General features: G+C 42.0%; 1 protein-coding gene across 2 annotated transcripts in view; it reads left to right on the top strand.

Annotated features, from left to right (window-relative positions):
• Window positions 1-18874, top strand: part of LOC143988804 (ephrin type-A receptor 3-like) — a 321049-nt gene that overhangs the window by 289344 nt on the left and 12831 nt on the right. For both annotated transcript variants that reach the window (XM_077488668.1, XM_077488667.1), the window contains one exon: window positions 14227-14436. In XM_077488668.1, the coding sequence (XP_077344794.1) occupies window positions 14227-14436 (210 nt within the window). The remainder of the gene's footprint in view (window positions 1-14226; window positions 14437-18874) is intronic.

The following is an 18874-nucleotide window of genomic DNA, read 5'->3' as shown; positions in this document are numbered from 1 at the left end:
AGATCTCATAATCATCTCCTAACGGGTTCTGGGCATCAGTGACGAATAGAGCAGCATGTGGTGGATAGGTTGGGTAGACCAGTAGGAATGGAGTTTTTTTTTTGTCAGCCCCATGTTGAGGGTTAGGCCAAGGAAGATTTTTAATTCTTCCACGGTGAGGGGTTTGCAAACAAAAGGACTGGCATATAGAACTTGGATTGTTGGCTATATGTTGGCTGGCGTATAGATTACATTGCTCCACAATGTAGGTTAGGCGATCATTGGTAAAAAATAAGTGAGAATAATAAAGTGGGGTTACATTTTCCGTCTGTATCTGAGGGCCTGGCTGGTCTGTAAAAGAGGAATTACAGGTTCTGCTGACATATGGGGCAGCCATGTTGGATACAGTAGAATATCTGGGAGGCTAGTATGGACACTCCCTCGTTGATGGGATGCTCCGTTTCTAGCATCTGGCTTATCCTCTAGGAAGGTTGCAGAACTGCTGGTGGATGCTTGCCAATCCCGGAGTGCTGCACTTCTGGTGGATGCCTGCTGGTGGATGCCCTAGAGTGCTGCACTGCTGGTGGTGCCTGCATATCATCCTGGAGTGCTACGCTGCTGGTGGATGCCCTGGAGTACTGCGCTGCTGGTGGATGTCTGTGCCTGCTCATTTTTCATGATTCTCCTTGTTGGGATTCTATCTTCCTCGGTTTGCATCTTGGAGGCACTGGCTCATAGTCTCTATCCGAGTCTGACAGAGAGAGTTCCCCGTTACTCTCTTACAGCATACTCTGGAGTATCTGGAGAGCCTCCTCTGCACTGTGTGATCTTTAGTCATGTTGGCAGGCAGATGTGCCAGGTGGCGGGCGGCAGTTGTGTCAGGTGGCGGGCAGCAGATGTGCCAGATGGTGGGTGGCTGTGCCAGATGGTGGGTCGATGTGCCAGATGATGGGCAGCTAGATGTTCCTGATGTTGGTGGCTAGATGTGTCTGATGTTGGCGGGCAGATGTGCCTGATGGCGGGCAGATGTCAGATTGCAGGCGGCAGATGTGCCAGATGGCAGGCGGCAGATGTGCCAGATGTTGGGTGGCCGTGCCTGATGTTGGCGGGCAGCTGTGCCTGATGTTGGTGGATGGCAGATGTGTCAGATGGTGGGTGTCAGATGTGCCTGATGGTGGGTGTCAGATGTGCCTGATGGTGGGTGGCAGATGTGCATGATGGTGGGCGGCAGATGTGCCTGATGGTGGGTGGCAAATATGCCTGATGTTGGCGGACTGATGTGCCCACTGCTGGTGGACAGATGTGCCAGCTGTTGGCGGACAGATGTACCAGTTGTTGACGGGCAGATATTCACTGTATGACAGGTGTTTTCACTGTTTTGGGGACACTAGCTGAGTGATCAGTGGGTAAACAGCAGACAAACAGCTATAAAACACACTGATCTCCCAGCTGCAGCACAGATTGTCTCTTCCTCTCCTCACTGACAGGCTCTGTGCGAGGAGAGGAAGAGATGAAAGCAGTTACAACCGCTCTCTATTTACATTACATGACAATTGTGATTGGACACAGTCATAATGTGATGAGGAGGGCCAATCACAGAGCCCTCCTGTGTTGTACACCACTCCTGTCTCTGGGGGGAACAGGCAGATCAGGATTATTCCACTCCGCGGGCACGTAGAGGCGCGATCCCATGTCAGATGCCACCCCTCCCCCTCTGTTTACATTACGATGGCTGTTATTAGACACAGCCATCGTGCGGATCAGGAGGGCAAATCACATTGCCCTTCTGCCGTTCCAAGATGTGGTGTGTGCGGGGGACACGCGCACATCGAGATCTCGTGTCTGCGAGGGAGCACACCCTCATGATCCTACTCCTGAAGGACGTTCAAGAACGTCCACTCAGAAGGAAGTAGCTCCCACCCAGCCGTTTATGTGCAGTGGCCTGGTGGGAAGTGGTTAAAAAGCAAAATTGAAAATATAAAAATCAAATGACATTTTGGGGGGATAGCTTAAAGCTGTACATGGTTTTACAAGAACATTATGATTCCCAGGACAGCAATAGACTAGTGACACTCGCAGCACATAAATTGCATGTGTAATATTTTAGTTTATTTAAAAAAGAATGTATTGGCTTACATAAAGCAGTAGCAACACAATATGTTTGATTTAAAGAAAGGGCTTTAATAAGTATAATTTTAAAAGACAATAATTGTTTGGTGTTACAGTGATTGACCATAAATGAGCACTAAACGTAGCAGGCACAATACAGCTACAATACAGCTAAATTTCAAAGTATATACTTTGAAATAACAGAGTATGAAATTTCAAAGACAGCAGCCATAATAGACTTACTACACTTTAAGTAAGCATTTGTAATTGGCAGCTAAGTTAAAAAAAGAGATAAGTCATATGTGATTCTGAAAAAAAAATCACTTCATTATGTCACATTCAGCATATTCTGTACACCATTTAGGTGTTTTTATTAGGCCACAAAGAAAGATGGAGAGACTTGGCAGGTGTTGTACGTAGCTAAATTAGAGTAACTGATGTGTCGGGCAGTATCTGGAAACAAAAAATGTGTGTCTTGATTCAGGGACTGAAGAGGGAAAAGGTTTACTTTTATAAGTCATTTTGGACAGGCCGCAATTTCTTACAGACTGATTGTATCCAGAAAAAAAAATGTGTCTTTTTGTAGGCCACTATATACAGTATATATTTTTTAGTCTACAATTTCTGAGAGAGGGATGACAGGCACATTGAATGTAGAATTACCAAAATTTGTTTGAGACACTAAAGAGGAAAAAAGATTTTCACTGCTTTTATAGTCAGGCTGCAGATTCTGAGTGACCGAGCTGGCATATTGCATCTTCAATTTAAACATCAGTGTGGTTTTGTGCCATATTGAATCTATAAAACATGAAGCAGTTTGCACCAAGCCTTTATTGGATAGGCCACAATTTCTGAAGGAGAGGGCAAGCATATTACATCAGGATAAAAAAAATTGTGTGTTATTTTGGAGACTGAAAATAGGAAAGGCTAGAGATTTACACCACATATATCAATCCTGTATAAGCAGGCTGAAATCTTTGAGCGGCTGTGTGTGCACCAAAAAAAAGTACTGGTATTTTCTTTTTGTGTACAATTGAAAACATAAACACTGAACAATTGCACCACACTTCAAATCTTCATTGAAAAAGGCCACAATCTCTGGGGGAAGGAGTAAGCAGACTGCATCCACCAGAGAAAAATTGACTTCCTTTTTTACAGATAAAATAAAGAAAAATGAACAGGTTTGCTGCTAAGCTTGTGCTCCTTTACTGGCAAACTGAATTTTCTGATGGAGAGAGCAAGTAAATGCAGCTAGAAATAAGCATTTTTTTTTTCCAAGAATGATTTAAAGCGGGAGTCCGCCGGGAGTCCGCGTTTTTTTTTTTTTTAAAAGCCAGCAGCTACAAATACTGCAGCTGCTGACTTTTAAAATAGTGACACTTACCTGTCCAGCACATCCCGCGATGTCGGCACCCGGAGCTGATCTCTCGATCGTCTCTCGGGTGCTGCCGCCGCCATCTTGGGTGTGGGAATCAGGAAGTGGAGCCTTTCGGCTTCATTTCCCGGTTCCCTACTGTGCATGCGCGAGTCGCGCTGCGCAATAAGGATGGACCCGCTGCCTCTGGGATCTACGCCCCTTTCCGCAGAGAGCTATCCCGGAAGTGGGTGCAGATACCTGTACTGTACAGGTACCTGCACCCCCCTCCCCCCTGAAAGGTGCCAATTGTGGCGCCGGAGGGGGGGAGGAATCCAATGAGCGGAAGGTCCACTTTAGGGTGGACCTCCGCTTTAAGCCAGTGCATGTTGACAGAGTAAAACACAACAAGCAGATTGCACCTTCTTAAAATTGATATTTATTCCCAGACAAAAAAGGAGAAACAATATACAGTTTTCAACACTCCTTTTGGACAGGCAGATATTGTTGAGGTAGTAAGCAGGCTGCTTACAGCTCATGAAAATGTATTCAATTTTTTTTTATTTAAACAAAAATGTAAGTGATTTCACATGCAGCTGTAACGCCTGTTTGGATCAGACCTTTATTTCTGAGAGATAGAGCAGACAGAGTTCTTCAATAAATATACAATCAGACAGATTCTTGGCATAGACATAATATAAACATTGTACAGATTTTGTGCGAAATATATATTTTTAAGACACCACATCATTTGTATGGATTCGCTTAACAGAATTATTTGGTTACCTGAATCACTTTGTTTAGGATATGATGGAGTTTTGGAGGCAGAGAGTGAGCATATTTTTTATGTCCAGAGACACTAGGGTTGATTTACTGAAATGGGAGAGTGCAACATTTGATACAGTTGTAGCATGGTAGCCAATTTGTTTCTAACTTTAGCTTTTTCAGTTAAGATTTAACAAAACAAAAACTGGAAACTGATTGGTTTCTCTGTAGGGCTTCACCAGATTTTGCATTTTCCAGTTTTAGTCAATCAGCCCCACATTGTAAACATTGTACACATCTGAGGCACAGAATCTCATCTTGTTCATCCACCACAAGTTACCGGAGAGGGAGAAACTTAAGTCCTTGGTGTTATTGAGGATGACATTGTCTTCAGCTACCTCCCCCTCAGTCACTTATAACTATCGGGAGGTTTATGAGGGATGAAACCCACCCCTGGAAGTCTGTTGTATGTCTTTCTCCTCCTCCTGAATACTGCAGTGGAAAATATCCTCCTCCTCAAGCTTCTTCTGTACCTGCTGAGGCATCACAGGGATGGTGTCAGGATATAGCAGGCCTTGAGACACCAGGAAGTTCTCCTCTTCCTCCTTTTATGTGCCTCCAGTGCCCTGTCTACAGTTTTTACAGTGTCTGCTCAAGTAGGAAGACCAGAGGAATTTTTACTTTGATACCTGTATTGTCATTTTTCCAGCTTCCTCCTCAAACAATGACAATACAGTGCATGCATAAACTTTCCTTTTCGATAAGCAGGCAGCAGGTTGGTGCCACTGTCATACATGACTGTACCCCCTGGCACAAGGTGGCATGGGGTTAACCACATCTGGACCTGCCCCTGCAGAGATGTGAGATTGTTTGTCTAAGTATGGTTGCTGTCCCTAAGGTATACAAGCTTCTAACACTGCATGGTATAATTTTGCCTGAGCCAAGACGCCACTCTTTAATTTTTGTCCAATCCTCAAAAATGTACTGATAGGTTATCTGGCTTTGTCCTCATGTGATACTGATCTTAGCAAATGTGTTTGGGATATTTACTTATATCAGCAGTTTTCAGTTCAGTTTATTACTTTTTGCATTTAATATTACACGATACAACAAGGCAGAGCAAGATAAACCTGCCGAGGGTATGAGATAACCAGTTTCTTACTACTATTCATTATAAAAAAAGATTGCATCATTCACCCTACCTACTTGGTTGGTTATTTTTCTGTACATTGGGTCTATTCCCCAATGTGGTGCATTCATTTTTACTGCTTCATTCCCTATATTACTTTGTGCCGTTCTCATTTTGCTTTGTTACAAAGCTTGACTTTGTGACTTCATGCTCTATTCATGCTCTATTCGTGCGTAGTTTTGTTCTCCCCCCAGAGCTAGGTCTCTGCAGATTCTTTTATGCTCGGAGTTCATGCATTGTATATTTTCATAATACCATCAATGTACTGTGCGCAGAGCCTGATGGTAATGATTCCTTAGTGAGATGGAGAATAAGTGACAAGAGTGTCAGGGTCTGAGGAGAACATCGTGTGCCATCCAAAACATCAACATATCATGATGTGGCTTAGATTTCAAGGAGGCTTTTCTATTATTAAATAAAAATCTGAATGTGAAGTTTGTGCAGCACTAATGCTGTGCAAACAAATTGATGCAGGGTTTCTGAAATTGTGATTAATGTATCCCAAGGGTTACTTCCCTCAGATTCAGATACCCCTCCCCAACAATTAAACTAACAAGCACATCTTATATAAATCCACGTGTCTTCACTGTTTTAGCTTTTTTAAAAGCATAGGTGATGATTTGGAAAGCATGCACATTTTGATAAAACTACAAAATATTAACACATTTCAAGATGATTTTCCATAAAACTGACATACATGGTCACTGTTGCTGTAATTGAATATTAATTAAAATATAATGAAGAAATATTGTCTTAAAGCTAAACTCTATGCAGAAATCATAGATACAAATTAATGTAGCTCTGTAATCATTAATATATTCTGAAATATATTATTATTTACACAATGAAGGAGAGTACATACTGGATATCGTCCTGTTGTGAGCCTTTTTGCAGTCCATGTACAGCAGAGCTGTAATGTGGAAGTAAGAAACAGGAGCCAAGGACAGTCTGGGCTCAGAGGAAGTAGGTTCACTGTTGCAGAAAAAGGGCATATTGTGGAGGAAGAGAAGTATGACAGGGAAGAGCTTAGGTTTGAAAGTAAATAATGAAACAAAAGCTGCTTTTTAATTTGAACTTTATCTTAAACTATATCTTTGCTTTTGGCTGGAGTTCTCTTTTAAGGCTTTAACTTGAGTTACTCACTGTGCTTGATATTATTTGGCCAGTTGCTACCTGTTATTGCCTATTGATACTGCCAGCAAATCCATAATGTTGTCACTTCTTTGAGGAGGAGACAACATTGTTCATGAAATCACACAGCAGCATTGTCACCCTGTGGACAAGGTAGTCTTAAATGGACATGTGGCTTTAAGGTGACTTTAAGTAAGTGTAAAAAGTTAAAGAGCAAGTTCAAGTAAGACCTTTTAAAACTCAATTCTAGGTATGGTTTGTATTGTATAGCTACATTGGTCCAGCTTGGATCAATGCAATTATACATATTCCATACTTATGGGATCCCTCTGGAAGTTGGAAATAACTGTAATTGTCACTGCTACTACAGTAATTGCCTGGTCATCCAGGACCTGTGAAACATGGCTGCCCTGCTGCAAAGTAACTGCACTGGCACCATTCAGAGACCTTATAATTTTCTCATTTAATGCAAAGTGCTTCTAAATGATCAACGCAGAGATCATGACATCACCACCCCATCTCTCCACCTTGTCTGTTTCAGGGGTGGATCCAGAGTCTAGTCTCGGGAGGGGCACTTCTATAAAATATGTTTTTTGGGGGGCAATTTATATGGGAAATGGCTGGTATTGGCACTTCAATCATTACGGCACCATGGCTGTTATGGTGTCAGGATGATTGAAGCGTGTTATTTCTATTAATACATTGTAATATAAAATTAAATGGTTCAACTCACCATAATGCAGAATCAATGGGAGCCCTGAGGGTGTCTTTCACCATGTCGCCTGCCACCAAACGCGGATTGTCACTTGCCACACCACTTGTCACCAAATGCGGATTGTTACTTGCCACGTAACCTGCCAAACATTGCGGATTGTCACTTTCCACTTCACCTGCCACACATTGCGGATTGCCACGTCACCTGCCACCAGATGTGGATTGCCACATAGCCTGCCACACATTGCGGGTTGTCACTTGCCACGTCGCCTGCCACACATTGCGGATTGCCACGTCACCTGCCACACATTGTGGATTGTCACTTGCCACGTAGCCTGCCACACATTGCGGATTGTCACTTGCCACATCGCCTGCCACACATTGCGGATAGCCACTTGCCACGTCACCTGCCACACATTGCTGATTGTCACTTGCCACGTCACCTGCCACACATTGCGGATTGTCACTTGCCACGTCACCTGCCACACATTGCGGATTGCCACTTGCCATGTAGCCTGCCACACATTGCGGATTGTCACCAACTGTGTCACTTTTCTGCTAAGGTGTTCTTTTGTTGAGTCCCAGATTGAAGATAGGCAGCAGAGAGATGATGTAATCTCTCTGCTGCACACAGCTTCCCGCACAGTGAGGGTGGAACTAGAGGGATGCAGGGCAGTGAGAGATGATGTCATCTCCCTGCTCCCCTGCCCGCTGTCTTCCTGATTGGCCAGCAGCCCTCCTAAGCCGCCCAGCTGCCCCCACCCATGGAACTGGCTGCGCTGGCACCCGCAGAACCGGTCGCGGGTACCCGCGGAACCGGACGCACTGGCACCCGCGGAACCGGCCACGCTGGCACCCGTAGAACCGGCCGTGGAACCAGCTGCGTTGGCACCCGCTGCCATATTCTCGGAGGGGGCAATTTCCCCTTTGCCCCCCCTGGATCTGCCGCTGGTCTGTTTAGAAAATGCTTTGTATTGAGAACAAACAACATCCTGGGGTTATTGTGCAGCAGGGTAGCATGTGACTAAAAGGACTTTGGAGTTTATTGTAGTAGCAGTGACTACTACAGTCATTTCCAGTTTCCACAGGTATGGAATATGCATACTTTCATGTTCCAAGCTGGACCAATGCACCTACAGTATGCAATAGAAACAATGCCTTCAATTTAGCTTTAAGCAGATGTATCAGCATTTTTTTGGGGGGGGGGGGGAGCAACAAAGGATGACCATTGTAAGTACTCCCCACCAGTGTAATATGGTTTGTTCAAACTACAAATTGATACTTTTCCTGAACAGCTTGGCTTGTTATAGGAAATGGATAGCAAAAAGAGATTTCACCATATCAGGTTGAAACAATGTAGTTGCCCCTTCAAAGGAACTTTTGAAGGCAACATACACTGATGCGGTATGAAAAATAGTTTATTAGATATGCATAATAATCTACGATCAAACTGAATGATCGATGTTAAAAAACATCAAAGTTTGTACAAAATATACATACATATGACAAAACAACTAAAACAAAACACAACAATTTTCATGAATAACATGACAAAGAGATAATAATACTCTCCTGGAAATAGTAATCCCCAATACCCGTCACATTTCTGGTTATACACCTTCATCAGGAGTATAGGATAAGGGTAAATATAGTCATAATTTGTTTTTATTCATGCAAAATGATTCCATAAAGAAAATGGGTGAAGCAACTGTGCCAGTGGGGGTGTAGATGGACACTAACCAAGCAGTAGTAAAATCTTGGAACAAAAAGTTCCCAGTATGTGGGTAATCTGATGAACAGCAGCAGAAGAATTCCAGTAATTTAGCTGAACAGTGTTCACTGTATGGGAAATAAGGTAGGTAGCTGGTCAGAGCTTTCAATAAGGCTCCGGATCAGTAAGTAGCACTAGTGTGTTCCTATTTCCAGTAAGTATATGTCTTGCAAGATATACCTGAACAGGTCTGTATGGTTGGCGTCACCCTGCTCTGCAGTGCCTTAATAAAATAGGGACACACTGGTGCTACTTACTGATCCGGAGGCTTATTGAAATATGTTAATGCTATTGTCAGATTGTATAATATGTATTTTTTTTTTAACCATTGTTCCAATTTTAGGTTGAAAGGAGCAGGCCATGGTATCAGAGCATTAACCAAAAAAAGTATTTCCAGATTGACTCCTGTATATAAACGAGTCAGTTCCTGGCAGACGTTTTGCTGTGAATGGTTTTCCTCTTTAATTTAATTCAAAGAAACAGTGCAAGAGGTGGCATCACTCACTAATACTAATTAAAGTAATTTAACTTTTCTTTATGCTTTTATTAATGTGTCATATAAATAATAATGTGTGCTGGTGTCTTATAATGTCATGCTTCCATCCCCTATTTGCAGTAGACATGTGCATTCGTTTTCGTCCGAATGCATTTTCGTCCGAATTTCAGCTATTTTCGTTTTCGTTTTGCCAAACGATAACGAAAGCACAAAATCCGAAAAACGAAAGATCCGACATAAATAAATGCTTTATTTTCGTTTTCATTGTTACAACAGTTCGATATAGAATAGGAGATTCGACGTGACTCTGACAACGTGTCTATAGAACCTGTGTTCGAATGTGCCTAACCTTACCTCTATTAGTCCAAGATTATATAGAGAAAATATTCGACAGAGAAAAAAGATTTGACAGAGAGAAAAGATTCTGCAAGATACTGTCCTAAAAAGTGTTTGGGGACCCGGGTCCTGCCCCAGGGGACATGTATCAATGCAAAAAAAAGTTTTAAAAACGGCCGTTTTTTCGGGAGCAGTGATTTTAATAATGATTAAAGTGAAACAATAAAAGTGTAATATTCCTTTAAATTTCGTAGGGGGGGGGTTGTCTATAGTATGCCTGTGAAGGGGCGCATGTTTCCCGTGCTTAGAACTGTCCCTGCACAAAGTGTCATTTATGCAGGAAAAAAAGTCCTTTAAAATCACTCGCAGCTATAATGAATTGTCGGCTCCCGTAATACAGAGAACACTCATTGAAAGTCATTGATAAAAAAATAAATAAATAAATAAAAAAAAAAGCGTGGGGGTCCCCCAAATTCAATTACCAGGCCCTTCAGGTCTGGTATGGATATTAAGGGGAACCCTGCCTCAAATTTAAGAAAAAATTTGACGTGGGGTTCCCCCTAAATATCCATAACCAGACCCTTCAGGTCTGGTATGGATATTAAGGGGAACCCCGCGTCAAATTTAAAAAAAAATTGACGTGGGGTTCCCCCTAAAAATCCATACCAGACCCTTTATCCGAGCACGCAACCTGGCAGGCCGCAGGAAAAGAGGGGGGGACGAGAGAGCGGCCCCCCCTCCCTCCTGAACCGTACCAGGCCACATGCCCTCAACATTGGGAGGATGCTTTGGGGGTCTGTGACCCCTCAAAGCACCTTGTCCCCATGTTGATGAAGACAAGGGCCTCATCCCCACAACCCTGGCCGGTGGTTGTGGAGGTCTGCGGGCGGGGGGCTTATCAGAATCTGGAAGCCCCCTTTAACAAGGGGACCCCCAGATCCCGGCCCCCCCCCCTGTTTGAAATGGTAAGGGGGTACAAAAGTACCCCTACCATTTCACAAAGAAAGTGTAAAAAATGTTTAAATAAAACAAACACACTTTTGAAAAATTCCTTTATTAAAAATAAAAAAATAAAAAAAAGATTCCAGCGGCGGTAATCCACTCTTGCTATCCATCGACGGACGGTCATATCTCCAGCGATGTCTAATATCATCCAGCGCAGCGCAGCATCCTTCTTCTGTCTCCGTGGAGGAGACACTACAGGCATTCCGGCGGCTGACGTTTGTTATATACGGAGGGCGGGGCCACCCGTCACCTGACCCCGCCCCCCTCTGACGCAAGGGGAAACCCGGGGTTCCCCGTGACGTAGGGGTGACCCGCACCCCTCTGATGTAACACAGGCAGGTTTCCGTTACATCAGAGGGGGGCGGGGTCACCCCTACGTCACGGGGAACCCCGGGTTTCCCCTTGCGTCAGAGGGGGGCGGGGTCAGGTGACGGGTGGCCCCGCCCTCCGTATATAACAAACGTCAGCCGCCGGAATGTCTGTAGTGTCTCCTCCACGGAGACAGAAGAAGGATGCTGCGCTGCGCTGGATGATATTAGACATCGCTGGAGATATGACCGTCCGTCGATGGATAGCAAGAGTGGATTACCGCCGCTGGAATCTTTTTTTTATTTTTTTATTTTTAATAAAGGAATTTTTCAAAAGTGTGTTTGTTTTATTTAAACATTTTTTACACTTTCTTTGTGAAATGGTAGGGGTACTTTTGTACCCCCTTACCATTTCAAACAGGGGGGGGGGCCGGGATCTGGGGGTCCCCTTGTTAAAGGGGGCTTCCAGATTCTGATAAGCCCCCCGCCCGCAGACCTCCACAACCACCGGCCAGGGTTGTGGGGATGAGGCCCTTGTCCTCATCAACATGGGGACAAGGTGCTTTGAGGGGTCACAGACCCCCAAAGCATCCTCCCAATGTTGAGGGCATGTGGCCTGGTACGGTTCAGGAGGGAGGGGGGGCCGCTCTCTCGTCCCCCCCTCTTTTCCTGCGGCCTGCCAGGTTGCGTGCTCGGATAAAGGGTCTGGTATGGATTTTTAGGGGGAACCCCACGTCAATTTTTTTTTAAATTTGACGCGGGGTTCCCCTTAATATCCATACCAGACCTGAAGGGTCTGGTTATGGATATTTAGGGGGAACCCCACGTCAAATTTTTTCTTAAATTTGAGGCAGGGTTCCCCTTAATATCCATACCAGACCTGAAGGGCCTGGTAATTGAATTTGGGGGACCCCCACGCTTTTTTATTTATTTATTTATTTATTTTTTTATCAATGACTTTCAATGAGTGTTCTCTGTATTACGGGAGCCGACAATTCATTATAGCTGCGAGTGATTTTAAAGGACTTTTTTTCCTGCATAAATGACACTTTGTGCAGGGACAATTCTAAGCACGGGAAACATGCGCCCCTTCACAGGCATACTATAGACAACCCCCCCCTACGAAATTTAAAGGAATATTACACTTTTATTGTTTCACTTTAATCATTATTAAAATCACTGCTCCCGAAAAAACGGCCGTTTTTAAAACTTTTTTTTGCATTGATCCATGTCCCCTGGGGCAGGACCCAGGTCCCCAAACACTTTTTAGGACAGTAACTTGCAAATTAGCCTTTAAAATGAGCACTTTAGATTTTGAACGTTGGAGTCCCATAGATTTTAATAGGGTTCTAAAGTATGCTATATACTAGCTCCGTCGAATCTTCTTTATACATTCGACAGACACCATAAGCCTTCAAAGACAGATTCGACCGTGATTCATGTGGATTTTCGGACGAATGCAATTTTTGAACGAAAAATGAAATAAATAAAAACGAATTTCGGGAGTAACTAAATAAATTAAGTTTTCAGACGAAAACGAAATTCCGAAACGAAATATTTTACTCTGCACATGTCTAATTTGCAGATATAAAAATCATTTTTCGTGGGACTTTAAATGAAGTATAACATTTGCATAAAAATATTTATTGAGCAAAGATGAAAATCTTTCATGTAAGAAGATTTTTAAAACAGCAAGTTTGTTGTAAATACTAACGTGTATTGCCACACAGTCAACATATTATTCATATAATAATATACAAATTCCGCTCTTCCAAGTTTTTCACAAAACATAATAATGGGTACATCCTCTAGCTCAGTGCATTTCGCGACAATAAACTCACTTCTTCAGGAGAAGATGCCCATTGTAAAATCTTCAAACTAAAGAACAGCTTCATAGAACATGTTTAAACATTCCCTCAAAACAGGGGGGAGGGTAGAGATGATGTGATATTTATATATATATATAGATGTAATAGAACAATACATACAAATCAGCTATATAGCAATCTAAGATAACACCTCCAAATGGAAACCACCGCTAGATGTCTGGCTTGGGAGTTGTGGGGGAAGACATGGCACCCGAATGGGATAACTGAGGAGCAGTACCTGAAACTGTATGCATGGGATTAGAAAGCCTATTACCCATCAAAAACAAGTGCCTACTAAACATAGACAAAGTGACCAAAAAGTGCAACCCACAGCAAAAAAGAGGGAGAGTGCCAGAATGTGTTTTCCTAGTGAAAATGATGTCCATGTGCATCAGCAAATGGAATTACTTGCTAAAAATAATTATGTTATATTATATTATATTATATTATATCTACCCCAAAATAAAAGAAAAAAGAGCAGAGGTATAGTGTCTATCACCAGTGACCCATAAGGAAAAATGTATAGTATTTAATAAAGACACTAACAAATCAGCGGACACCATGCGTAAACCACCACAGATAAAATATAAAGCTTATACCATAGGTAGCGTGTGAAACAATAATCAGGAATATGCATAAAAGAGTAGTTACCAAGTGCTGACATGTGTGAGTGAGTAATCATCCCAGACATGACTTCAGATCCAACAGGACGGGGAAGAGAAAAAACTGCCTCTACTTGCCCCTTAATATATTCCATATTATTATGCAAATGTTGTACCTCATTTAAAGTCCCATGAAAAATGATTTTCATTTTTCTTTACTAATGTGCCTACAGCTGCATTCTTCGTTATCCTAATTTTCCTTAATAATATATGTGGTTTTCTAAAACATGTAACCATAACATTTTGTATATTGGTAAAACTGATCCTACCTTTTTTCCGTTCATGCATCTTTGACCATGCTGTCTCTACCTGTCTTTAATATGTAAAAGAGTCTTTTAAGACCCATAATGCATTCCTTTAAAAACTCAGGTGTAGTCAAGCCATAAACGCTAGAAGAGGAAAGGGAATAAAAATGAGGTTACTTGGCTTACAGACCACAAACACATTGTGCCTGAAATCTTTAAAGTTGTAAAAACCTTTTGGTGTGTGAGTTGGTTATCCCCAAGAACTGAGAACAATGTCAATTTTCTATCTTCTAGAAACATGATGGCCAGTTCACAGTGATACAGTTAGTAGGAATGCTGAGAGGCATAGCTTCTGGAATGAAATATTTATCAGATATGAACTACGTCCACAGAGACTTGGCAGCCAGAAACATATTAGTCAACAGCAACTTAGTCTGCAAAGTCTCCGATTTTGGTCTTTCCAGAGTCCTCGAGGATGACCCTGAAGCAGCGTATACCACAAGGGTAAGTTATACAAAAACCTCATGACCATACTATTAAATCAGATTGGTTCGCAAATAATTGATAAATTCTAACATCTCCAGATTATGCTTTAACTATACTGTTCCATTCTTATTCGTATGCCATTATATAAATTACAAAGCATTCTGGATAATGAAAAATCTATGCAAATCCGCCTCTGTTCCGAAAGACTTTGAATAGGTCTCATACTGTCACAACACAAGAAGGTGACGGGTCCACTAATAACACCTCTATCATATAAATAATTGATATAGACCACGTGCCATTCAACCATGGAGGGTGTTGCTGCCGTAGCCAAGCATACCAAACAGAAAAAGAAAAGTTGGGGAAACCCTCAACTAGGAAGGTCCCAAAAAAACAAAGTGGCTACCAAGTGACCAAAGGCAATACTTGGGTCTGGAAATATCATACAAAAATGTTCTATTTAATAAATAATCAGGTAAAATTGAATAGCATACACTGAAAAAACAATTAATGTGCACACTGTTAATTGTGTGTTAAGTTACACATTGCAAGAAAGAAGTGTGCAGCTAACACAATGGACAAATGCAGCCATTCAAATGGAAAATTGTCTTGGGTGAACTGTATATGTGAATACATCCTATGTTGAAACCTACCACCACATGCATTCTAAGAGCCATTAGCCTGTCCAAAATATACAGTGGAAGGTTTACAGTACATCATTAGCTCACATAAGCAGTGGATTATAACAGCAGCCTTTCGGGTTCATCCACTACTATTTATTTTCACAATTTTGCCCTGTAGGATCTTTTCATGTGACAGCTGCCATTCTTAAATATAGATTCGCTCTGCTCCTCAGACATACCGTTCTGCAGTATTGGAAGATATGGACATTCATGCAATGAACTTCCGAATGAGATCCTTTACCGCAAGTTCCGGTATTTGCCAATTTTCATTTAGCATTTAGTAGACTCACTAACATTCTATATTTCTTGCACTTCAATACCCCTGTGGGGGTCATGCACACACAGTCCGCCTAATAGGATCCTTTGCATATTTTGCTTCACCTTTTTTATGTGGTTCTTACCACTGGCGGTCCCTGTGTGCAATTATTTGGTGTCTGGACCTTGTTATTCATGTTTTGTTAGCACCTCTTTGTTTGTTTGTCCATTGTGTTAGCTGCACACTTCTATATTGCAGTGTGCAACTTAACACACAATTATCAGTGTACACATTAATTGTTTTTTTCAGTGTATTCTATTCAATTTTACCTGAGTATTTATTAAATAAAACATTTTTGTATGATATTTTCAGACCCAAGTATTGCCTTTGGCTGCCTTGGTAGTCTCTTTGTTTTTTTGGGACCTCCCCATCTGAGGGTTTCCCCAACTTTTCTTTTTTTGCTCATACTGTCACACACACACACACACATGTAAAGACCAGGTAAAATTGTTGGGGGAAGACAGCAAACCTTGATCTGTTTCTGAATTGCGATAGACATAACTACCCCCCACCAAGAAACAAAAATCAATAAATAAAAAAAAAGAATAACATGCAAATACCATAAAAGTGGTTCTCTGGTATCTTGTTTGGAGGCCAAAACCTAAAGGGTCAAAGGAAGCTTGCCTCTGAGCTCCATGTTGCAAACATCTTGTGATAGGCTGGAAAATGTAGGAAAATGTAGGAAATACATTATACAAGCATGCAAACGGTTATGTGCAGAAACATTGGTATTCCTGTTTATGTACAGAAACATTGGCAGCTGTTCCTGCCAGCTGCAGCTCTCTGGGTGGCGCACTAGTGCATTTTTCAGCCTCTCACCATTCATGTACATGAGACGTGTTGTTTTCACTTCTTTATAATTTATCATTCAATTTACAGTTCCTTTCTTCATTCCATTTGTATACTTAAAAACTGTATACTAATTAGTGTCAACAAAAACCCTTAATGCAACTGTTCCATAAAATTTCCCCAACTCAATATACACTTGTAGCAAAGATTACTTTAATCACTGTAGCACTTAGCATTAATTACGTAATTCATTATTTTACCTGTGACTACCACAGCTGTGAAATGTGGAAAAAGAAATGGACTTTCCAGGCACATATAAAAAACTATATCAAAATTTGAATAATTCACAATGCTATTTATACAAACACACAATAAAGATAATGCAAATAAATTGGACTATACAAAAACAGAACACAGAATAAAGAAAGAATAAAAACAGAAGGACCTATTATTCAGCCCAAACTGAGAGCACAACCAATAATGTACTTCCTGTGGGGTATATGTTGATGGGGTGTTCATAGATCCTGAAAATTAAAAAATGGAATGCTCGACATGTTTCACGATTTTCATATTATCGCTTCCTCAGGAGCTTCTGTTTAATTAAAAAAGAGATTTTTTTAGACTACATAAGAATTGACAGTTTGAAGAATACAATTTACAATTAGAATGTGTGTCTATATATGCATCAAAGTGTAAACTCACCACACTTAGTATTTAAAAGACTCAAGCCTGCCCAGCTGAAAATGCAACACTGCTGCCACACCACAAGGCCCTTCTGATGGAAATGGGAAAGGGGAGGGGGCGACCTCAAAAATCTGTGAAGTCCCCCCAAAAGGAATGAAATGGAGATCAAAGTGCAGATTGCAAGAACGGGGGTGCATCCGGTAACTAAAAAATAATCATATATATGTACATATGATGCTTAAATGTACACATGATGTGCATTTCTATTATTATTTTTTAGTTACTGGATGCTCCCCCGTTCTTGCAATCTGCACTTTGATCTCCATTTCGTTCCTTTTTGGGGGACCTCACAGATTTTCTACGTCACCCCCTCCCCCTCCCATTTCCATCAGGAGGGCCTTGTGGTGTGGCAGCAGTGTTGCTTTTTCGGCTGGGCAGGGGCAGGCTGGGCTGGGCAGGCTTGAGACTTTTAAATACTAAGTGTGGTGAGTTTACAATCGATGCATATATATAGACATACATTCCAATCGTATACTGTATTCTTCTTATGTTGTCTAAAAAAAAATCTCTTTTTTAATTAAACAGAAGCTCCTGAGGAAGCGATAATATGAAAATCGCGAAACATGTCAAGTATTCCATTTTTTTTACTTTCAAACATTTTTATTTTTCAAAAGAATCAGTTACAGGTTATACATCCATACAAAGGTATAATGCAACATAACGTTAAATACCTCCCAAACGCTTGGAATGGGCAGACTCATTTATAACTATGGAAAGCAAATAACTATCGCTCTGCGAGCGAGATCTGAGGCGGGTTAGACAATGTCATATGTCTGGTTCCAGTTGACTCAGGGAGCTCCCCTGGCACCCCTAAAGGTATCTGACTGTGCTGGGGTAGCCTCCCCGGGACCTCCAGGTTGTAGCTACCTATAGTGTAGGGCAACGAGCATCGCTTGTGATGAGGTGGTATGAGCTCCCATCCACAGGTCTTCTATGGGGGGCTCCTCTACTGAAAAGCCTGCAGGCATGTGTATTTTTCTAATAAGTAATATATAGTAAAGGACCCCATAATGCCTAAGTAAGGGAGGTCTGACAAAACATGAGAAGGTAAGTAAAAAATTACAAATTAGGAAGCAAAAATAAGTGGGAGAGAGAGGGAGAAGAAAGGGGGGGAAGGGGGGGGGGGGAGTTAGGAGCCGCCCAGCAGGTAGTCGGTTAGGGGGTATTGATGAGACTTACTTGTTATGCTTATATCCCGGGGATGAGGGAAATAACCACATGTTTGGCCCAAGGCTCCCAGGTGGACTCAAACTGTGCTTTGCAATCTAGTAGAATACTGGTCAATTTCTCTTGTGACATCAGCCATGATATTTTACGCTTGGCAGCTGAGAAAGAGACTCCTGGCTGTTTCCAGGCCTTGGCATTTGTTAGCTTAGCACCCAGTAGATTAAAGTGGATTAGTTTGCAATTCCACCTAGGAGCCCCTGGGATGTTATCGTTCAGAAGGGCTACTGTGGGGGCTCTTGGGATCTGGAAGTCCGTAACTTTTTGGATTAGTTTAAACATCCTCCTCCAGTAAGGCCTGATTTTGGGGCATTCCCACCATATATGTGCCATGGAACCATTCAATTTGCATCCCCTGAAAATGGTTTGCGGAAGGATACATAAGGGTTCATTTAGAAGGTGTGAGATACCATCGAGTCAACACCTTAAGATTCTAGGGAAATATTCTTTATCCCCTTATAGGCTCTGGAGAAGAATGTCTGCCATTTATCCAGATCCCATTGAATTTGAAGATCAGTTTCCCATGCTGACATTTAAGGAGTTTTGTCTGCCTGCTGGGCTAGAGCTTGGTATATGACAGAGATTCTACCCCCCTGATCCACGGCTTGTCCTGCCCATAACTCTTAGGGAGTGAACCTAGGTGGGACTGGTTTCCCTTTCCATATTTTGTGAAGAAAGTGTTGTATTTGGTGAAATCTGA

This window comes from Lithobates pipiens, unplaced genomic scaffold (assembly GCF_037356315.1).
Source record: "Lithobates pipiens isolate NorthernLeopardFrog02 unplaced genomic scaffold, aLitPip1_a1.2 Scaffold_18, whole genome shotgun sequence".
NCBI lineage: Eukaryota > Metazoa > Chordata > Amphibia > Anura > Ranidae > Lithobates > Lithobates pipiens.
This window is presented reverse-complemented; position numbering and strand designations above follow the sequence as displayed.